General features: G+C 52.8%; 3 protein-coding genes across 4 annotated transcripts; all 3 read left to right on the top strand.

The window, feature by feature from the left end:
• Positions 1-1,556: 1,556 nt before the first annotated feature.
• Positions 1,557-6,551, top strand: VAMP8 (vesicle associated membrane protein 8). Its single transcript, XM_047781632.1, has 3 exons — positions 1,557-1,695; positions 3,646-3,804; positions 6,092-6,551. The coding sequence occupies exons 1-3, from the start codon at positions 1,693-1,695 to the stop codon at positions 6,230-6,232; spliced, it is 303 nt and encodes a 100-aa protein (XP_047637588.1). The 5' UTR covers positions 1,557-1,692; the 3' UTR covers positions 6,233-6,551.
• Positions 6,552-9,154: 2,603 nt separating this feature from the next.
• Positions 9,155-17,017, top strand: VAMP5 (vesicle associated membrane protein 5). 2 transcript variants are annotated; one of them, XM_047781631.1, is made up of 3 exons: positions 9,155-9,273; positions 15,951-16,088; positions 16,571-17,017. In XM_047781631.1, the coding sequence occupies exons 1-3, from the start codon at positions 9,271-9,273 to the stop codon at positions 16,778-16,780; spliced, it is 351 nt and encodes a 116-aa protein (XP_047637587.1). In that variant the 5' UTR covers positions 9,155-9,270; the 3' UTR covers positions 16,781-17,017. The 2 variants fall into 2 exon arrangements, with proteins under 2 accessions (XP_047637587.1, XP_047637586.1); XM_047781630.1 differs by lacking the exon at positions 9,155-9,273 and having other exon boundaries at positions 15,864-16,088.
• Positions 9,214-22,049, top strand: RNF181 (ring finger protein 181). Its single transcript, XM_047781629.1, has 6 exons — positions 9,214-9,273; positions 20,184-20,336; positions 20,958-21,088; positions 21,272-21,381; positions 21,567-21,641; positions 21,914-22,049. The coding sequence occupies exons 2-6, from the start codon at positions 20,251-20,253 to the stop codon at positions 21,971-21,973; spliced, it is 462 nt and encodes a 153-aa protein (XP_047637585.1). The 5' UTR covers positions 9,214-9,273; positions 20,184-20,250; the 3' UTR covers positions 21,974-22,049.
• The last annotated feature ends 594 nt before the right edge of the window (positions 22,050-22,643 follow it).

Genomic DNA, 22,643 nt, shown 5'->3' with positions numbered 1-22,643 from the left:
TAATTGGAACTACAGCTGCCAGTCTGTGCCACAGCCACAGCAATGCGGGATCCGAGCCGCATCTGCAACCTACACCACAGCTAACGGTAATGCTGGCTCCTTAATCCACTGAGCGAGGCCAGGGATCAAACCCGCAACCTCATGGTTCCTAGTTGGATTTGTTTCCATTGCACCACAAAGGGAACGCCTGAAATCCGTGTGTGTGTTTCATTTACTCTTACATCTCATCAGAGTTCAGACTAGCCACATTTCAAATGTTCAACAGCCACTTGTGGTCCAAGGCTACTGTACTAGACAGCAGCAAGTACAGATCAAAGGTTCTGACCTCCCTCCTCTTGGCCACATTGTAGCATTTCTAAGGATGCTGAGGAGTCCAGGAGCCACATTCTCTGAAAGCAGGCTGTTACTATGCACCAAATTTCAGAGCTGCAGAAGATAATAATCTTATCTAATTGGAAGAAGGTTTCATTATAAATTAAGGGTCTCAAAATGCTCCAGAGGTCCAAAATGTATGAGACTCTTTAAAAAAGCATTTGTCAGAGAAACTAATATTTCCCTCTTGGAACTGTTACCTCTTCTGGGATGGGACAGGAATGTTTGTTCCCTTCTGCACGTCCCTGTTATTGTTCTTCTGTCTTGATAAACACCATCCAGGAAGAGTGGATTTTCTCTGGCCTGGAGCCAGGTTGGTGGAAAAATCCTTTGCCCTGGGCCCCTTTTCCTGCTCCATAGGGCAGTCGTCTGACTGTTTCTGACAGGGCTCACCAACCCGCATGGTGGCCCCTGAAGAGATGTACATGCAGGACTGTTGAACTCTGGAAGGAAAGGGGGGTTCGTGAGCCATCATTTCCTGATTCCAGCAGTGGGCAGCCCTTGGTTCCAGACACTGCTAGGCACATGCTATGTTCTATCCTTTTATTCCTCACCACCACCCTCTGAGGTCAGCGTCAGCACCTGCAAAACCCAGACAGGCAGAGGTTCACTCAGGGTCTGCAGCCTTCTGACACCAGAGCCCAGAATCCCAGCATTCCAGACTCTGGGGGTTTTAGTGCTTTCTACACTAAAACAGACTTGGGAGCAAGGTCTGTCCAGAAAGTGTTCATCTCTGCATCCTGTTCCCTGTGAACAAGGTACTGAAAGTTGAGTTCAATCTCCAAGAATTGAGGGTCAGATATTCAGGACTTTAGAAAAAGAAGTGGGACTTCCCGCTGTGGTGCAACAGGATTGGCAGCGTCTCTGCAGCTCCAGGACGCAGGTTTGATCCCCAGCCCAGCACAGTGGGTTAAGGATCCAGCGTTGCCACAGGCTGCTTTGGTCGGCTGGGAATTCCATGTGCCGCGAGGCGGCCAAAAAAAGCGGGAGAGGGAGGAGATGGCTGCCCTTTCTAGTCAGTAAACCTAGGAGGGCTACCTGATCTTTTTTTCCCTGGTTCCTGATACGTGAGAAGAATTGTGGTGCCAGGGAGCCCTGTGGCTTTAAGCCTAAGCCCTGGCTGGGGAGGAGACTGGGAGGGCTGTGGAGGGTGCCCGCCTACCTGGGGAACCTGCGCGAGGTGTGGCCGGAGCGGCTTGGGATGCGAGGTGGGCGGGGGCGGGCTGAAAGTTGGACAAGCAGGAAGTGAACCGACGGCCGCCCGGGAGGAAACCGACTTAGGCGAGTTCTGCTGCCGCCAGGCCCCAGCCGCTCGGAGACATGGTGAGAGAGCTGGAGACTAAGAAGGGGCTGATTTCAAGCCCAGCCAGAGGGTTCGAGGGGGAGGGCTGGGGATCAGCAAAGGAAAGTTGGTGGCAAAGTCCAGAGGGCCGAGCCAGCGCTGTGGCCTGTCTTCTTTGACAGTTCGTCTGCAAATAGTTCGGAGCTGCCTTGGGCGGGTGTTCCTGCTCCTTCTCCGCTCCCTCCCTCCCCTGACCCCAGAGCCGGCCGGGAGCGGGGCTCCAGTGGGGGTGGGGGAGTCCTAATTCTTCTCCTCCTCCAGCCGGCGGGCCCGCGGGTGTTGTGACATTCCTGGGCAGCGCCTCTGCTGTTCCCGTCGCGGGTTCCAGCCCAGCGGCGGAATCCCCCTTGCCTTTCTCTCTATTCTTGTACAGAAACGCAAAGAATGTGTCTCTCCCCTGAATCCAAGGAATCTAGCTCATCTCCATTAACGTGAGGAAGAGAGCTAAGAGAGCTAAGGGTTTGAAAGTCAGAAGTGGGTTTTCTGTGAGTGTCTCGTTTGAACCCACACCAGAAGTCTAGTGGGTCAGGGAGGGAGTTTCTCCCTCCCTGTCAAAAACCTTATCATAAAGCCTGGGGATGAGGCATCAGGCCAGGAAGAACTTGCCCTTCATTTCCCCCAACGCCCAGGCTGCTGTTTTTATTTTATACTTGCTTAAGCAGGCAGTGGCGTGGTGCTGGCTCATGACGCTAAATGGTGGGGAAAGCAGAAGTTTGTGGCCGAACGGCTCTCTGGTGGGGCCTTGTGAGGGACTTGTAGCCTGGTGGCTGTTGTTCTGGGTCACAGCCATCAGGCTGCCCAGGAGGTCCGGAGAGAGAGGGAGAGTTGAGCTGGGTGAGGGTGGTCTGCGGGCTGGCACAGGCATTTTTACTGAGGACCCTGTGGGATTTGAGAGTTGGTGAGGAGCGGTGGGGCTGTGCACTGTGAAATGCCAGCTCAGCTGTCTCCTGGAACCCTCTCTGAGGAAAAGAAACAGTGGAGAGGGGTTTGGTGGTGGTCTTTGTCATGCACCCTGAGAACCCACAAAGAGGTTTGATTCAGTGTCTCCTAGCATGGCTCTTTACCATCTGGGGCTTAAACATGTAGGTTTTTTTCACTGTGCCCTATGGCATGTGGAAGTTCCCAGGCCAAGGATCAAACCCAAGCCTCAGTTGTAACCAGAGCCACAGCAGTAGTAACACCAGATCCTTAACCTCCTGAGCCACCGGGGAACTCCAAAGTGCTTTATTTTATTTTATTTTTTTGTCTTTTTGCCTTTTCTAGGGCCACTCCCACGGCATATGGAGGTTCCCAGGCTAGGGGTCTAATCAGAGCTGTAGCTGCCGGCCTACACCACAGCCACAGCAATGCAGGATCTGAGCCGCGACTGCAACCTACACCACAGCTCACAGCAACGCCAGATCCTTAACCCACTGAGCAAGGCCAGGGACCGAACCTGCAACCCCATGTCTCCTAGTCGGATTCGTTAACCACCGTGCCACAACAGGAACTCCAAAATCCTTTTTTTTTTTTTTTTAATCTTCTTATTTTAGGGCCACACCTGTGGCATATGGAAGTTTGCAGGCTAGGGGTCATATCAGACCTATAGCCGCTGTCCTACACCACAGCCACAGCAACAGCAACGTGGGATCCAAGCCAAGTCTGTGACCTATACCACCACGGCAATGCTGGATCCTTAACCCACTGAGCAAGGCCAGGGATCGAACCTGCCACCTCATGGATGCTAGTCAGATTTGTTTCTGCTGAGCCACGATGACTCCTGCATTTGTTTTTTTATTACATGCATACTTAGCAGAAAACCTTCTCTTTGTAAATAGTTCAAGCATTACAAAAGCTTAAGTCCATCTTAGGCCTCCCCCTCCTCTGGCCTCTGAGGCTGAGTCTCAGTCCCTCCACCACTTGGCTTAATTAACCCTTTTGTTGCTGCCCAGGAGGAGGCCAGTGGCGGTGGAGGGGATGACCGCGTGCGGAACCTGCAGAGTGAAGTGGAGGGAGTCAAGAATATTATGACCCAGAATGTGGAGCGGATCCTGGCCCGGGGAGAAAACTTGGACCATCTCCGCAACAAGACAGAGGATCTGGAAGCCACAGTGAGACGATGGGGAGCCTACTGGGGGCCAGAGGAAGAGGGGGAAGGAAGATTCTTGGGGGTTTGGGGATTGGCTGTCTTGGTGGCAGATGTTCAGGAGGGCAGTCTGCCTTTTCACCTGCACTGGGAATTGATGGGAGTAGATTCCCCACTTCTAATTCTGCTCTACTCCACTGATTGGTGCTGGAGTCCAGGGAATGGGTTCAAGGACTGGGGCTGGGGTGCATGGAGGGGGGTGGAGATGGGTGCGGACCCATGGAGGCATTTCCTGAGACAAATAGATGGCTCAGTCAGCCTGTGTCTTCTGAGGCTTCTCTCCTAGGAGACTTTCCCTTTGAAGGCTGCCCTTGACAATCATTTGGATCTGGCCTTCCCCAGGGCAAAAATATTGGCTCCAGAAAATCCTCTTAGGGCTCTAGGCCTTCCCCAGGAGTTGTTAGGCAGGTGGTGGAAAACTGTTAAGAATCTTGCTGAGCCAGCTTTAAAAAGAAGCTGGGAAAAGCAGTAAAAGTCTTTGATCCAGGGTTCTCTGCTAGCTAAAGGCTAGAATAATATCTCCCACATCTTTTTTTTTTTTTTTAGGGCCATTCTGGCACCTGCAGCATATGGAAGTTCCCAGGCTAGGGGTCCAATCAGAGCTGTTGCCTCTGGCCACAGCCACAGCCACAGCAGCTTGGGGTCCAAGCTGGATCTGTAACCTACACTGCCCCTCACAACAATGGCAGATCCTTAACCCACTGGACAAGGCCAGGGATCGAACCCGTGTCCTCATGGGTGCTAATTGGTTTCTTTAGTGCTGAGCCACAAGAGGAACTCCCCAATATCATCCACATCTTGCTAGATCTCATTCTCTCTCTCCAGCCAGAGGCTGCAGCCAGCTGCCCAGGGAGGGAGGAACTCTAAAGTTCAGCAGAGGGCTGGAGCATAGGATTCCACGTCCATGGGAGAGCCTGGCCTTGGCTTTCTGAGTCCTGTGTATGACCTTGGGTATAGATCCTTTGACTTCCTGAGACTTAGTGTTTCTTTCCACAGCCTCGTCTGGGGAGCATAGCCCAGGGAAAGTTAATTTCTGCAACTTGAATTGGGAGAGGAAGAGCATTTTTCCCTCAATTCCAACCCCTGAATGGCCCTGGCCCCTCCTCCAGCTTCAGTGGTCCTCAGGGAGCCAGAAGTCACAAAACCAGGGACATGTGTCCCCCTGGAGCCTGTACCCCTCAGCCCCAGTGTCTGCCCTCCCAAGGGCAGGTTGCACTGACGATGTCACAACTGTGGGTGTGAGCATGTGTCAGAGGCCCCTCAGTATACATGACAGTGCAGGGGTAAGAAGAGAAGGGGACAGTCAGGGCACCCAAGGGGTGAGCCCAAGAATCCTAAATTTGAACTTGGCCCACCAGGTTGTTGTGAAGGTATATTTGTCAAGGTAGGAGGACAGAACCTTTTTATTCAGCAGTCTGTTACCTCACCTTTAGCACTTAAATAAATATATATATATTTATATACAAATATATAATATATAAAATATAATATATAAATATGTAAAATATCTAAAGTGTATAATATACAAATATATAAAAAAAATTTTATTTTGTCTTTTTAGGGCCACACCCCTGGCATATGGAAGTTCCCAGGCTGGGGGTCTAATTGGAGCTGACACCACAGCCACAGCAACACCATATCCAAGCTTCGTCTAAGACCTACACCACAGCTCACGGCAACGCTGGATTCTTAACGCACTGAGCAAGGCCAGGGATCAAACCTGTCACCTCATGGTAATTAGTCAGGTTCGTTAACCACTGAGCCACGATGGGAACTCCCAAATATATAATTATGTAATTATTTTTTTTTCTTTTTTTGGCCGCCCTGCAGCTCAGGGAGTTCCCAGGCCACAGATCAGATCTGAGCTGCAGTTGCCCCCTAAGGCTGAATCTGCAGCAAGGCTGGATCCTTAACCCACGGTGCATGGCCAGGGATCATGCCTGCATCCCAGTGCTGCCAAGACTCCACCCATCCTGTTGGGCCACAGCAGGAACTCCAGCACCTAAATATTTTTTTTATTTTTATTTTTTTGGGCCGTGCCCAACGCAGGCAGAAGTTCCCCGGGCCAGGGATTGAGCCCTGGCCATGGCCGCAGCCTGAGCCACCGCAGTGACAATGCCAGATCCTTAGCCTACTGAGCCACCGGGAAACTCCTAGCACTTAAACACTTAAATGTGTGGTGTGCGGGTCTTTGTTTGTACTCGTGGTCCAGTGGGAGGAGGCACTGGGTCACTTTGCCTTATCTCCTACAGTCCGAGCACTTCAAGACCACGTCCCAGAAGGTGGCTCGGAAGTTCTGGTGGAAGAACGTGAAGATGATCGTCATCATCTGCGTGATCGTTTTTATCATCATCCTCTTCATCGTGCTCTTTGCCACCAACGTCATCCCTTAAAGTAACTTCTTAGGGAACCCCTTCCACCCTGCCCTCCTCTTCAGGGCAACCTTCCATAGTGGGTGCCGAGAGGGGCCCTCTCTCCCATGCTCCTCCACAAAGAATGCTGCTCGAGCCTCCCGCCTCTCACTCTGAGACCCCCGCGCTGTCTGCCCCCGCAAGTACCTTGGTCCCTGGAAGGAGAGAGCCAGACTGTGGCTGTGTCTCAGGGGGCCTCAGAGGTGGTTGGAGAGACAGACCCAGAGGGCCCAGCATGTGGCTGGGAAGCTGATGGAACTGACGGTGGCCAGTGGGCAATAAAGACCTTTCTGTATCCCTACGCGTGTGAGGTCCTTTCTCCCTTTCCATTTGGACCTTCTATTTCTTTTTCTTTTTAGTCTTCTTAGGGCCACACCCACGATATATGGAAGTTCCCAGACTAGGGGTCGAATCGGAGCTGCAGCTGCCAGCCTACACCACAGCCACTGCAACTCAGGATCCGAGCCGGTCTGCAACCTGCACCACAGCTCAATGGCAACACTCAGTCCTTAACCCACTGAGCAAGGCCAGGATCGAATCTGTATCCTCATGGATACTAGTTGGGTTCTTAATCTGCTGAGCCACAGTGGGAACTCCTGGCCCTTCTATTGCTTTTCTCTCTGAAGACCCTCTGGCAGAGTCTCCCATTGGAGGGCCAAGTTATTGGAGGGGCGGAGAGCATATATTTGAAGGAGAAAAGTGGAAATGCCTTGTCTTTCTTGTTTGTTTTGTTTTGTTGTTTTGGCCACCCCTGCAGCATATGGGGTTCCTGGGCCAGAGAATGCCGGATCCAACCTGCATCCTGGGGCTGCAGAGATGCTGCCAATCCCACTGCTCCACAGAGGGAACTCCTCTCTGACTTTCTTTATCTCTCCTTTCTCCATCATTGTCACTTGTCTCAAGAAGAGGAATTTTCTGGAGGTCTCAGCATACAGAAAATTCAAAACCTCCCCCAACATTTTAGGGTGGTATGTAAGACTCCCAGTAGCCCTCTCTTGCCATTTCCTTTGCTACTTTTCTGCTGGAAGTGTTAGCTGAGATGGGAAACCTACCTGGGCTGACCCTTTAGTCTGGTTAAGGGCCTCCTGCCCCTCCCATCAGTGCTCTTTCTCTTCCATGGCCCTGTTGTACTCTAGAGGTGGGAGGTGGGGTGCGGGGGTGTTGGAGGAACTGAACTGCTTTTCCGTCTCCTGTGGTTCTGCAGGTTCCATCTGTCTTTTGTCTGCCCCTGCCCTTCTGGAGCTTAGCAGGGCCTCTGGGTCTCAGCTGTCCTGAGGGGGCAAGCATCTCACGCGTGTCCCGTGGCTGGGCACAGTCAGTGTCACAGGACAGGGCCTATGGCCTTCCTTCCCCTCGACGGACAATGGGCCTCTCTGTCTTTGGGCCTCCCTCCTCCCTACCAGGTTCCATCGTCGTTGTCACTCTTTCCGGTACCCAGTCTGCCTTGGTTTGAGGGAAAGGTTTTTGTCATCTCTGTCCTTGTTTCCCCCATAGGTGTTCCAGAATTGAACCTGTTTGGGGGAGGGAGTCCAGAAGGGCAGGGGTGGGAGACAGGATTTGAGACTTAGTACTGGCAAGTTGGGTTCTAGAATCATGCTCTGAAAACTAGGAAGGGAGGAAAGCACAGATGAGACCCCCACCCCAGTCTTTTTTTTTTTTTTTTTTTAAGGCTGCATCTGCAGCATATGGGAGTTTCCAGGCTAGGGGCTGAATTGGAGCTGGAGCTGGACCTGCTGGCCTACATCACAGCCACAGCCATGCAGGATCCAAGCCATGTCTGAGACCTACACCACAGTCCACGGCAACGCCAGATACTTAACCCACTGAGGGAGGCCAGGGATTGAACCTGCATTGTCATGGATACTAGTCGGGTTCTTAACCTGCTGAACCACAACGGGAACTCCTTGCTGCGATCTTTGTCACAACCATGTCCATCCCCTGTCCTCAGTCCACTCCCGGACTGGAGCTCTGAGCAGCCTACTGCTCCTCAGTCCACTCCCGGACTGGAGCTCCAAGCAGCCTCGCCGGGCCAGCCTTTGCAACCCAGACTCACCGTCCGGGTGGGGGTGGGGTCTTTGTTCACTGGGATTCATCCAGAGAGAGGGAACTTTAAGCCTCCTTCCTTAAAGGGGCCACCTCTGAGATGTTGGGGGTGGCACGGGGTGTGGTGGAGAAGAGGTGGCAGGTGGCTTCCCTGAAGCACTGAAAGGAGAGGCTGAGGATGGACGGATCCAGCTCAAGAAGGCTCTGGAAGGACTGTAGACACACCAACCTCCCTCATCCTCCCATTGGGGAACAGGGGCATATTAGGGCAGGGTTGCACTTACCACGTGGTGAAAGGGAAGTAAAGAAAAACCAGAACTAGGGGTGGGGAAGGGGCTCTCTGTTTTCTCTTTTGAATGAGGTGAAATTCACAAAACATACAATCGACTGTTTTATAATGTACAATCCAGTGGCAGGTAGTGTATTAATACCATTTATTGTGAATAAAATTTATTTGGTTTCAAAACTTTGAGGAGGTCGTTTTTAGGGTGATGGGTAATTTGCATTCATCAAGGTGGGCAGCGCCTAGCACAGGGCAGGGCAGTGGCACTCCTACAGGTTCCTGTTGAATGAATAAATGATGATGCCTCCCCAGGTCAACCCGATCTACCAGATCTGGGATGCAGCTCTAGAGAGGACTCCTTGAGCCCACTCCAGAGCCCACTCCAGCGCCCACTCCAGCGGGCCCCCGAGGTGTAGACCTGGCACCAGGCTGTCCGTGCAGAGCCCCCACTTCACGAGGCTGGGGAGTCGTTCGCGGCCGGGCGCCGGCGGCACAGGGAGAGGCACCGGCCCCGGAGCCCAGGATCCGTTGCCGGTCGCTTTCGATTTGTCTTGGTCACGGTGGCGGCGCAGGGATCGCGCGCCCCCCGCCCCCGCCGAGCCGGCCCCGCCCTCCGTTTCCTCCCTGGTCCCTGGCACCGCGGCCGCTCGAGGGCAGAGGAGCCGGAGCTGACGAGGTGGCGGCAGCAGCGACGATGGTGAGAGCCCGGGGCTGGGCGGCGGGCAGAGGGCGAGCGACGTGGGAGTGCGAGGCGATAGAACGAAGTCCAAGGGCCCGGGCGTCTTCCCGGAATCCGCGCTGGTCCCCCAGCGAGGTAGTGCCGGCCAGAGCAGGACCAAAACAGACCCTCCGCTCACCTCGCGCATCCCGGGAGGGAAAGTGGGGCGTGCGCGGGTCCCCGCAGCTCCGCGCCAAGAGAACGGGACTCTGGCTTCCCACTTGAGGGGGCCAAGTGGTTACAAGCACCGGCTTCGGTGTCAGACTCCGGGAAGAGATCCTGTTGGTGGCCACTTACCCACTCTGTGACCCCGGGCAAGTCACTTAGCCTCCCTGAGCCTCCTCTTCCGCATGGTGAAGTGGGGTCAGCAATACCGACAGCCTTGCTGGGTCCTCGGAAGGTTAGAGGAGAGACGGTGGCAGAGAGCTGCCTGGTACTCAGAACCTGCTCCTGGGAAGTGGTGGGTAATATGATGACCTCTTCAGCCCTTCCTGAAGCTGTGAGGAGCCAAGTCTGGCCCAGGGCTTGGAAACCTGAGCAGATGGGGTGGTAGAGGCCATGCCAGCCCCTGTGCCAGGGTGTTGGAAGGCAAACTCCTCCCCCTGGGGAAAGAGAAAGGAAGATGTTTACTGTAAGCGTTCCACTGAAGTTATCAGGGGGTGGCATAGCCTGACTTGCTTCTAGCCCCTATCTAGGGACACATTCTTGATTTGAGTCATCCCCCACTCCTGCTGTAGACTTGGGCCTCTGTTCCCACTTGCCTTCTTCAGGGCTAAGGTGTCAAGAATAGGTGGTACTGGAGGCTTCTCTCTGCTGGAACTCCCTGGAAGTTGGGCCCCGGCAGGAAGCAGGCTGGGTACTGGGATTCTGCCCGTGGAAAGCCAGCAGAGGTGTGATGGATGTGGCCTGGCTGGGGGTCTGGATGCCTGGATGGCCTCATCTCCAGGGACCTGGAGGCAGGAAGAGGAAGCGGGGCAGGAAGGTAGCGTGGAGCTCTGCAGCCACGCCAGGAAACTGAGGGAGGCTGGAGAATAGGACAGACCCCAGAGCCCACTTCCCAGCGGGCGGAGCAAAGGATCAGGCAGGGTTAGGGTAGGCTTGCAGCTAACCCTTAAGCACTTGGAGAGAAGAGGAAACTCTGCACAGGCTGAGACTAAGATCATTTATTGGAAGGTACTGGAAAACTCTGGGACTCTCACAGGTTCATCTGAGGAAATGATGCATCTGAGCCCAGGGAGGGTACATTGATGCTTGTCTCCCATCCATCTCCTCGCTCCTTCCCTCTGTTTTTTTTTCTTCTTCCAGTTTTTTGGGGTTTTTTGTTGTTGTTGTTGTTGTTGTTGTTGTTTTTTGGTCTTTTTGCTATTTCTTGGGCCACTCCCGAGGCACATGGAGGTTCCCAGGCTAGGGGTCAAATCGGAGCTGTAGCCTCTGGCCTACGCCAGAGCCACAGCAACGCGGGATCCGAGCCGAGTCTGCAACCTACACCACAGCTCACGGCAACGCCGGATTGTCACCCCACTGAGCAAGGGCAGGGACCAAACCCGCAACCTCGTGGTTTCTAGTAGGATTCATTAACCACTGCGCCATGACGGGAACTCCTTCTTCTTCCAGTTTTTAAAGTTTTATTGGCGTATAGTTGGTTTAAAAGGTTGTGATAATTTCTGCTGTACAGAAAAGTGATTCAGTCATACCTGTACACACATCCATTCTCTTTCAGATTCTTTTCCCACATAGATTATCACAGAATACTGGGTAGAGTTCTCTGTGCTATATAGCAGGTCCCTGTTGACCAATCATTCCATATATCTCAATGCACATGTGCCAACTCCAACCTCCTCCTGCCCCTCCCACCCTGTTCATCACTCCCCCACCCCTATTTTTTCTTTCACTCCTGCCCCTTCGTCGACCCCCGGCACTTTCCCTTCCTTCTTCGCATCTGCCTTGCCTGCTTTTCCTTCTTTTTCTTCCTTTCCCTTCTTTCCTCCTCTTCTCTGATTCATTCACATAGCAAGTGTTTCTTGGGCATTTTCTTTGCGCCAGGCATGGTGACTGGCATAGGAAACAGAGTAGGAAGAAAATATTGATGGGAAAGACGGAAATGTAATGAGTAATGACTTGACATCATTCATCTCATAGATGGTCCTCTCTCAGGCCCTGTGGAAAGAATTTGAGTTTTGAGCCAAACTCACATGCACACAAGTTGAGCTGGCAGCATCAGAAGGTCTGGTGAGTCTTTACCCAGCCAGCTAAAGCATTTGGCCTTTCTTTACCTGCATCCAGTTCAGCATAGGGGTTAAGAATGTGATTCTTGGAGTTGAAGTTGATTCAACTCTGAGATCTCCTTGTCACTGGCTCTGTGACCTTGGTTCGGTGACTTAACCCTTCTGACTTCAGTTTCTTATACAACAGGGATAACAGCACTTTCCCATTGAAGCACATTATTGTGAGGCTTAAATGAAATAAACAGCAGGCAGCACAGAACTTAGCTGAGAGTGTGTGCCCACTGAATTGTGGCTGTTACCACTGTCAAGATGTAAAACCTTCTCAGTGTCTGCTGTGACTGATGGAAATAAACTAGATACAGGTTATCAAAGGCCAGTGTCAAGTTCTATATTTAGGTTAGAAACAAGTGCACAAGTTTGCAAAAGGGAAGAGCTTGCTTGGTTGTGTATTTTGTCAAAATATCTAAGAGGCTTTATGGACCACAAGCATTGTGTAGTTCCTGGGATCCGATAGCTAAAAAAAAAAAAAAAAAAGGTAGGGAATCTTGGGCTACAGTGATAATAATAGCTATTATTTATTGAGCATTTAGTACAAGTCAGGAACTCTGGTAAAAACTTTATTTGTAACATGTCACATGCCTTGGCTGATATTATGGCAGATATTATTGTCACTACTTTATAGATGAGGAAGCGGAAGGTCAAAAAAGTCATATCCTTAGTCTTTAGTCACTTAGCTGGTGAGCGACAGAGGCAGGATTTAAAGGAACCAGGGCTGTAATGCAGACCCTGACTCTTAGACCCTGAGCTTAAGTGAGTGCTGACCCAGGAAGGAGTTGATACACCAGATTGCCACCAAGGTACATTTTTTTTTTTCTTTTTAGGGCTGCAACTGCAGTGTATGGAAGTTCCCAGGCTAGGGGTTGAATTGGAGCTGCAGCTGCTGGTCTGGATCACAGCCAGATCCACCAGATCCAAGCCACATTTATATGCACCTCGAGGCAACACTGGATCCTTAACCCACTGAGCGAGGCCAAGGATCGAACCCGCATCATCATGGATGCTAGTCAAGTTCTTAACTGGCTGAGCCACAATGGGAACTCCAGTCTGAGTCCTTTTGAGGATGACGGTAATGACAGCTGAGAGGGGAGACCAGAGAGTTGACGGGGGAGGTTTTTGAGAGATTTGTTTTCATAGCAACTGACTCTAGCCTGGAAAAACCTGAAAGGAGATTTGAGAATGGAAAGAGGGATATTCTGCACACGGGGTGACGGTCTGTCAATTTCCTGTTTAACTAACACTTCCCCGCCTGCCAACAGCACTGCCTACCTCCCCCACCTCCAGCCTCGGAAATGCTTCTCTTACCCACCCTTCCTCTCCTCACCCACCACTCCCCCCAGCCTGGGGACATCGCCTCATACCCTTGCTGATGGCACTTCCCCACACCTTCTAGGCCTCTCAGCCTAAGGTTTTCCACTTCTGTCCATGCCTGCCCATGGCATGTGGAAGCTCCCAGGCCAGGGATCAAACCCTCGCCACAGCAGTGACAACGCTGGATCCTTAACCAACTAAGTCACCAGGGAACTCCTGAACTCTTTTCTCTAGTTATGTCATATACATCTCTTTCCCCTGGCCTATAATGAATTTTTTCATTTTTTTTAAGGGCTGCACCTGCGGCAGCATATGGAAGTTCCCAGGCTAGGTGTCAGATTGGAGCTGCAGCTGCTGGCCTACACCACAGCCACAGCAATGCCAGATCCCAGCCCCATCTGCAACACAGCTCACGATAATGCCGGATCCTTAACCCACTGAGCAAGGCCAAGGATCGAACCCACATCCTTCCTCATGGATCCTAGTTGGGTTCTTAACCTGCTGAGCCACAATGGGAACTCCTATAGTGATCTTTGTAAGAACATAATTCATTCAGAAAATATTTTCCATGTGGTCCACTGCGTGCCAGGCACTGTGCCAAGTTCTGTGTGGCAGGGGGCAGCGTGGCCTGCCCTCCAGTTGCCTCCTTCCACGATGCTCAGTTCTCTGTTTGTCACGTGGCAGTGGAGGCCTGTGCATACAGTGTCTTTTTCCTCTGGCTGAGCGGGGCCAAGGAGAGTCAGAGACTCTCTGTGTTCCCTGGGGTGAATGTGTTCTTTTAGGCCTGGGCCCATCCTGGCTATGGACAGGCCTGGCTTCGCAGTGGGGGAAGGAGGCCACAGCTTGCGGCAGAAGTACAGCCAGCTCTCTTGAAGAATTTGACCCGACATCACCCCATGTTGGAGGATAAGATCACAACAGCTGTCGTGTTTAGCATAGAAAAAATAATATGCAATGGCCCACCCATCTCTAGCGGTGAGGCTCAGTTTTGAATCTTGGTCCATTCCCCGGACTCTTGGACTCTCTGAATGTGAGAGACTCCCAAGCAGTGGACACGTGTGGAATCATGTAGTAATAATAATAGCTGGTGGTTAACTCAGGAAAAGGGAAGGATGCGTATAAGCTCTCTGCTTTCTTCATTATTCCACTTTATTCCCCAGCTCCTGCTTCCCCGGCCCCGTGAGCGCACCCCTCTGTCATGGTTTGCCCGCCCCCTTGTTAAGCAAGTTGCTTTTCTAGCTTATGAGTAAATATTGACCTACTTGGGTTTCGGATGCCTGCCTTGTGAAACTCCTGCTGGGCAGGATAAACACACTGGAGGAGAACAAACTGGAGAAGAACAGTTGCTTTTGGATAAGTCATAATGCAGTTGGCCCCCCCACCGAGTCCTTGCAATGGCTGGCACTGTGCTGGCCTCCTGGGCCCCGGGGCTGGTGGCAGACAAAGGCAGGACCCTGGCCCCTGCCCTCGCTCTGGGAGCTTGTGGTCCAGGGGGAAGAAGTAGGATTCATGGACTGGGAATGCTTGGAGGTTATGTGCAAGGCAGCTGCAAGGATCCTGAATGGGGATTCTTGCCTGAGCAGGAGGTGGCCCTCTGTGACCACCAGATCCCGTCCCGTTCTCTGTTTTTGCTTTTTAGGGCAGCACCTTCGGCATATGGAGGTTCCCAGGCTAGGGGTCTAATTGGAGCTACAGCTGCCAGCCTACACCACAGCCACAGCAACACGGGATCCAAGCCGCCTCTGCGACCTACACCACAGCTCATGCCAACGCCAGATCCTTGACCCACTGAGTGAGGCCAGGGATCGAACCTGCATCCTCATGGATGCTAGTCAGATTCGTTAACTGCTGAGCCACGACAGGAACTCCCATTCTCTGGTTTTAAGTGGAATTCAGTCAAGTGCCAAGAACGTCCAGTGCAGACAATGGGCAATATAGTCTGGCAGGAAAGGGAGCTTGGCTCATGCCTTGCAGGAAGGAGGTGAGAATAGGGTTGGGAGATTAGGCTGGGTGCAGGGAGTTGCTGGGGTTTGTTCGTCCTCTGGTGTTCATCTCCCTGACATGTCCCTGGGCCTCCAGTTCCTCCCAGACCCTCCTGCCCTGGGACTCTCCCAGTGGCATGCATCCAAACTCCAGTTTCTTTCTTGCTTGTCGTCTGTGCTTTCTTCCTCTTCCTGGCCTCTCTGCCATCTTGGACCCAGCGTCTCCCTTCCCCGTCCTCTGCATTGGGCTGAGCATTCTTTTGTCAGGTGAAGCTGCTGCCCAGGCTGGGAAATGCTACAGTTGGTCTCTTCTGTGTGACATGGACCCCAGTGAAAATCCTGGCTGGCTGGCTGGAAAGCTGGAGGCCAGAGGCCAGGAAGGCTGAGGTCCCCATGCAGACAGGGAATCAGTTTTGAGCATTGATGTGGGAACAAGGTCAAGCCAGGAGGCAGAACTGGCCTGACCAGTCAGAGGCAGAGAGAGGGAGGTGGGGGGAGATGTGATCTCAGTTTGTGTTCGTGTGCTTGTTTGTGGGGTTAAACAGAAGCTATAACATGTGCTGGTCCGAGATGATGTCTCTAGCTCTGGGGGATGGGTCTCCTGTCTGTCTGGCTCTGACCAGGTAGCTTGGTTCCTTGTTCTTTGCTGCCTTCTCAGGCCAGTGGGAAGCCACAGGGCCAGTGCACATTGGGTCAAGGCCAAGGTGAGCCAAGTGTCTGTTTTGGAGGAGGGTGGGTCCTGGGAAGCTTCCATCCTGGGGCGCCTTAGAGGAAGCTGAGATGTGGGAAGTCAAGGTTAACCTAGGACCTGCCTTGATGGGCAAAGGGAAGAGCCACGGATGAGCCACACACACCCAGGAGGCCAGCCCTTCATTCTGCACATATCAGACCCTTACATGAAAGAGGCCCTTCCCCTTTCTCATACACCGTGCATGTGCGTGTGTGCGGGGCTTCCCCCCACCCCACCCCGGCCAACACACACGTGCATGCACAGTAGGGGCATGGAGGCCTCTAGGTCCCAGGGCCAGATGAGGGCCAGATGGGGACCTCATGCATCCCTGACCTTGGGCTTGGCGCCCAGGCAGGGAAGGAGTTGGAGCGGTGCCAGCGGCAGGCGGATGAGGTGACGGAAATCATGCTCAACAACTTCGACAAGGTCCTGGAGCGCGATGGGAAGCTGGCGGAGCTGGAGCAGCGTTCAGACCAACTCCTGGACATGGTGTGAGGCCTGGGGCAGCAGGGACGGCGAGGGAGAGGCTAGGAGAGGCCCTCAGAGGGAGCCCTCAGGCTATGCTCAGGATCCCCAGGCCTTTGGTGGGGCCTGAGGCTTATCCACAGGCCAGTGGGGGACCTGGGGGTTTCTTGAGGTACCCCTAGCCTAGCTACCCAACAGGTGGGTAGGCCTCATGAAGTATGAAGGCTTTGGTTTGAAGCCATGGGCCTTCCTCTTCCTCAAGGTTGACGACTGGCATTGTTAACCCCGGCTGAGCCTGTCTGGCTGTGAGTTAAGGGCTACACCAGTGTCTGAGACCAGGAGTCAGACTGGGAGGTGACCAGGGCAGGCTGTGTGGAGGAAGGAAGCTGACAGGCTGGGGAGGTTGTGGGACGAGACTAGGTCTTGCCAGGGTGGGGCTGGAAAGTGTTGGTCCAGGGCTCTGGGGAAACCACTAACTCCAACTCTATGTCTGGGGGTGTCCACAGAGCTCTGCCTTCAGCAAGACAACCAAGACCCTGGCCCAGAAGAAGCGCTGGGAGAATCTCCGGTGCCGGATCTACTTGGGGCTGGCCGTGGGCGGTGGCCTGCTCATACTCCTGATTGTGCTGTTGGCCGTCTTTCTCCCACAGAGTAGCAAGGACAGCAGTGCTCCACCCGCCCAGAACGCAGGCTCTGCCTCAGGGACTGGGGACTGACCCAGCTGGGCCTGGAAATGAGGCCGAATAGTTGCACTGGCCACTTCTGGTCTTCAGCAGACCATGGTGTTTGTGCCCATCTGATCCACCCCAGTGAGCGCAGAAGGCAGTCCCTGACGTGTACACCTTTGTTGTCGCCTCTCGCATCACAGACTGGCTCTTGAGGGCAACCTGCTGCCCTAGCCATGCCAGGCCAGCTCCACCTGGAACTTAGTAAAAGCTGCTATTTGGTTAAAATCTGGTGTGTGTGTGTGTGAGAGAGAGAGAGAGAGAGAGAGAGAGGGAGATGGCCTCCAGGGTGGTTCATCCTGCTCTGTGTCCACTCCTGGGGCTGCTTAGGAAGCAGAAAGTCACAAAGGACTCCAGGCCTGGGGAGTGGCCCCTTCCTCTCCCTTCCTGACTTGATCCAACCCTATAGACAGATCCTTCGTAAAGACATTTACAGCCCCCAAACCGGACCCTTCAACTGGTGCCCTCTGTTTCCCTGAGAATGGAATCTGTTATTTACTTATTTTTTTCTTTTTTGGCCGCCCCGTGGTATATGGAGTTCCTGGGCCAGGGATCAGATCCAAACTGTAGCTATGATCTAGCTGCAGCTGCGGCAACACTGGATTCTTAACCCACCATACCAGGGATCCAACCTGTGTCCCTATGCTTCCAAGATGCTGCTGATCTCATTGCACCACAGCAGGAACTCCAAAATCTGTTATATTTTTCTTAGTCTTGGGATGTTAGAGGACCAATGGGACTCCAGATGGGATGACAAAGAGGAAAGCTCTCACCTTCAGAGAGACTTTTCCCCCTTAAGCACCTCCTCTCCAAGTTCTCCACCTAACATTCTAAATCGACCTTTAACCAGATTACAGGTGAGGTGAGTGGCAGGAAAAGGGAGAAGGCTTCCTCCTGTGGTGCTATTATACAGGTCACAAAGGATGGCCTGGAGTTTCAAAACTCCAGGACCGCACAGGGCCAGAGAGGCAGTGGCTTCAGGGTGCCAGAAAAAGATTCCTGGGTAAAAGCCATGGAAGAAGGAAAGGCCCAGGAGTTGCTGTTGTGGCTCAGTGGATTAAGAATCCAACTATTGGAGTTCCTGTCATGGCTCAGTGGAATCGAATCTGACTAGCATTCAAGAGGATGCAGGTTCAAGCCCTGGCCTTGCTCGGTGGGTTAAGGATCTGGTGTTGCCATGAGCTCTGGTTTAGGTCACAGATGAGGCTTGGATCCCAGGTTGCTGTGGTTGTGGTGTAGGCCAGCAGCTACAGCTCTGATTCAACCTCTAGCCTGGGAACCTCCATATGTTGTGAGTGCAGCCAAAAAAAAAAAAGAATCCAACTAGTATTCATGAGGATGCGGGTTTAACCTCTCACCTCGCTCAGTGGGTTAATGATACGGCATTTCTGAGAGCTGAGAGGGTCTCACAGAGAGGGTTTGGATCCTGCGTTGCTGTGGCTGTGGTGTAGGCCAGTAGGCCAGCAGCTGCAGCTCCGATTCAGCCCCTAGCCTGGGAACCTCCATATGCTACAGGTGCAGCCCTAAAAAGAAAAAGAAAACAAAACAAAAAAGAAAAAAAAAAAAAAGGGAGTTCCCATCGTGGCACAGTGGTTAACGAATCCAACTAGGAACCATGAGGTTATGGGTTCGGTCCCTGGCCTCGCTCAGTGGGTTAAGGATCCGGCGTTGCTGTGAGCTGTGGTGTAGGTCACAAATGCGGCTCGGATCTGGCATTGCTGTGGCTCTGACATAGGCTGGAGGCTACCACTCCGATTAGACCCCCAGCCTGGGAACCTCCATACCCCCCGCGTGCGGCCGTAAAAAGACCAAAAAAATAAAAATTAAATTAAATTAAAAAATTAAAGAAAAAAAAAGGAGAACAAGAAGGAAAGGCCCCAAGCAGGGCAGCTGCTGCCTGGGCCACTTAAGTGCATTTCAAACTCAAGTGTGGGTGGGAAGGGGAATTCGGTGTCAAGTGGGTAACAGAAGCAGTTCCTTGTTAGGTAGAGTGAGGGCTACTGAGACAATAACTGGCACAGAACTTGTTACTTCTGGTAGGCTCATTTCCATCTGCCTTTCCTGGGAAAGATGGAGGAAGGCACCCAACCCTGCACTTTGGTCTGCAACACCAGTAGAGGCCCTGTGTACTTGGGCAAACCATTTCCGGGGCTTGGGTTTTACATATGTAAAAAGGGATAATGATACTTAGCTTCTAGGACAATTGTGAGGATTATTTATACCATGTGTAAAATATCTATCAATGTTATAATTCTAGATGCCAAATAAATGGTAGCTGTCATCCAAATCATTTAGTGCAGTGGTTCTCAACCCTGTCTCACATCAGAATCACCCGTAGAACTTATAAAAATATCACACCCAGGAGTTTCTGTTGTGGCACAGTGGAAACGAATCCGATTAGTAACCATGAGGTTGTGGGTTTGATCCCTGGCCTCGCTCAGTGGGTTAAGGATCCAGCATTACTGTGAGCTGTGTGGTGTAGGTCGCAGATGCTGCTGGGATCTGGCGCTGCTGTGGCTGCAGTGTAGGCTGGCAGCTGCAGCTCCAATTTGACCCCTAACCTGGGAACCTCCATATGCCTCGAGTGCAACCCTACAAAGCCGAAAAAAAAAATCACACCCAGACCTAGATTAGTTAAATCAAAATCTTTGAGGATATCAGACATAGTTTTTGCTTTTCTCCTAAAGCTGCAACTCCTCCTCTTCTCTCTCCAGGAGACTCATGGGTAGCCAGGGATGCAAACTACTTATTTAATTCAAGCCTCTAGTTTTACAAAACTAGGGGAGAAGTTGAGCAATGTGCTAAAGGTTACATAACAGTTCCAAGAGCTGGGAAGGCCCCTGATCCCCCGCAAGGCTGGGGAGGTTGCCCCACCATTTATCACCCTTTATTATTGTGTCTAATACAGAAGAAATGCGCAGAAGATTTTTGTTTGTTTTGCGGAGGTCAGGAAAGAGTCAAGCGACAAGTCCTGAACAAACCAGAGAGCAGCGGGTTGCAGAAATGCCCGGCGGGGCCAAGGCAGAGCAGCGGGAAGCACCCTGATTCCGGGTTTTCCCTGGCCAGCTCCACCCTCTCTGAGAAGTCTCTAGCATCTGCACTGCCGAGACTCTCTGAGACGCAGAGCGAATGGAGGACCCCTAGAGGCCAGACCGATGACTTTTCAAAGCTCCGGGATCGGATCCACATGTCACTCCCAGGAATTTACCTTAGGGCTCAGAGATGAACGTTTTTGACCAGCCCAGGCCCCTGCCATTGGCTTTAGCCTTTGGTCACCTGATTCACTCGAGCCAATGAGACGTGATAAAGTTCATACTTCCGCTTTTTATGAGGAAGAAGCCACTGTGCCCGCCTTTCGGGCGCTCTGATTGGTCTCTCTCTCTCAACTTACCAGTTTATTGGCCAGCGCCAGGGGCCTGAGGTCCAGGGGTCTGAGGGCTGTGTCAGACAGCCCGGCTGCCATGGCGTCCTATTTTGATGAACACGACTGCGAGCCGTTGGACCCCGAGCCGGATGCCCGAACCAACATGCTGCTGGAGCTCGCAAGGTGGGTGCATGGGCTGGGAGGGAGGGCCTACGCAGCAGGCTTCTGGGCTGAAGCTGGCTGGAGAAGGCGGCTCACCTGGGGCAGCGGGTTCCGGGGAGGACTGCTAAATCATCTGCAGAGTTAGTTCCGTGGTGAGATTGGAGGGGAAGTCGAGAATTTGGATGGTCCGTGGACGGACCCGGGCAAGGGGATTCTGGAAAAGACTGGAGTGGAAAGTAGGGGGAGTCGGCGCGAGAGGGCAGTGAGCTCTAGGAAGTACTAGAGTAGGCGGGGCCGGGGGGTTGGGTAGGGGCCTTGTGAGCCTAAGCCGGAACCCCAAGCACGGAAGCCTCACTGCCACTTGGAATCAGGCTTTACTAGGTCATTCCTGCGTGGCCTGAGTAACTTCTGAGTTGTTGCTTCATGTGTAAAGTGGAAATAAACAGCTTGCGTGCTTGGGGTTGTCTGATAGCAGCCCAAAGCCATTGCCCACTGTGCTTTTCCTCTAGCGAACAGGACTGAGGGCTAGCTATTAGTACTACTAACTGAGCAGAGCGTTTATGTTATTAATGCCCAGTGGATTTCGGGAGCAAAGAGAGAGTATGGTTTCCTTTGGTTCTGATGTTGCATCCTTCTTCCCAGGTCACTTTTCAATAGGATGGACTTCGAAGACTTGGGGCTGGTGGTAGATTGGGATCACCACCTGCCTCCGCCTGCTGCCAAGACAGTGGTTGAGAACCTCCCTAGGATGGTCATCAGAGGCTCTCAGGCCGGTGAGGACACTAGTTCCTTCCACCGTTTGGGGCAAGTCTGCCAGACCCGCCCCATCTGGAAGCCAGACTATAGTCTGGCTCTTTCAGTTTTCCAGGCCAGGTTGGGGGAAGAGTGTCCTTCAGGAATGGGAGCTGGGAGGTAGGGCCGGCAGCAGCTCTCCTGATTAGCACTCCCTCCTCAAGAGCTCAAGTGCCCCGTGTGTCTTTTGGAATTTGAGGAGGAGGAGACTGCCATTGAGATGCCTTGCCATCACCTCTTCCATTCCGGCTGCATTCTGCCCTGGCTGAGCAAGGTACTGCTTCCTTCCTCCCAGCCCTCACCCTGCCCCTGGGCCCGGTTCTCAAGTCTCCTTCTGATCCTGGACTGTTGGGGGGATCAGAGAGGGGAGAAGGGTAGGGGTGGGCATTGGGGGCTGGGGACAGATATCAGCTTATGAAAACCCAGACCCGGGTTGGTACACTGCCCTGCTCTTCCCAGACAAACTCCTGCCCCCTGTGCCGCCATGAGCTGCCCACAGATGATGACACTTATGAGGAGCACAGACGAGATAAGGTAGGAGGCTGGCTAAGTGGACGGGGTGGTAAGGGACTCCCCAAGGCCCTATCCTTGGTGCTCCCGTTCCCACCTCAGCAGGCCTGAGTGGGCCTCATGGTCGCTCACTGACTCTGGCTGCCTTCCCAAGGACTTTGGTAAGGGGGAAGAGCCTTGGCAGTGCAGATGCTAGGGGCCTGAAAACAGTGAGCCAGCCCCACTCTGGTTTCCCTGCCTCTTCACCCCTAAGCCTTCAGGTATGGCCTTTGCCCAGCATGCCCTCTTTCCCGCAGGCTCGCAAGCAGCAACAGAAGCACCGACTGGAGAACCTCCATGGAGCCATGTACACATGAGGCGGCTGGGGCTGAGCACTGGTCCTCCACAACATCTTCCGCTTGTGCCTCGAATCATTAAAGGTTTCTTTACCCACCTGCGGCTGCATTGCTCACAGACCCGGGTGGGGGCGCTGTACCCTCCACTCCATGTCTGCTGCTATTGGGGAAGATTGTTCTGAGCTGCAGAAGGTACTAGGCTATGAATCCCTCCCTGCCAAGCCTGCTAGCCTGCAGGCAGTAGGGTCCTATTCACTGATCACTGGACCAGTCCAGGGCTTGGGCCTGTGTGTTAGTGGTTCGAAAGCAAAATGTGTCAGAGTCTGGCACCCAGTAGTTGGTAACAAAAAACCGGCCCACATCCTCCCCCTGCAATCTTTAGTCAACCTCGGAACCCGAGGCTTTCTTTAGTTCCATTGCAAAAATTGCTTCTAATATTTAATTAATTTTTTTTTTTTTTTGGCCGCCCTGTGGCATATGGAGCCCTGGGCCAGGGATCACATCCACACCACAGTATTGACCCAAGCCATAGCTGTGGCAACATCAGATCCTTAACCCACTGTGCCAGGCCAGGGAATGAACCTGAGTCCTAGCACTCCCAACCCGCTGCTAATCCAATTGTGCCACATCAGGAACTCAGCTTCTAACATTTTGTTTTTTTGCTTTTTTTAGGGCCGCACCCATGGCATAT

Source organism: Phacochoerus africanus, chromosome 5 (assembly GCF_016906955.1).
Source record: "Phacochoerus africanus isolate WHEZ1 chromosome 5, ROS_Pafr_v1, whole genome shotgun sequence".
In the NCBI taxonomy this organism is placed as follows: Eukaryota; Metazoa; Chordata; class Mammalia; order Artiodactyla; family Suidae; genus Phacochoerus; species Phacochoerus africanus.
Note: the sequence above shows the minus strand (reverse complement) of the source record. Positions and strands in the feature narration are given on the sequence as shown.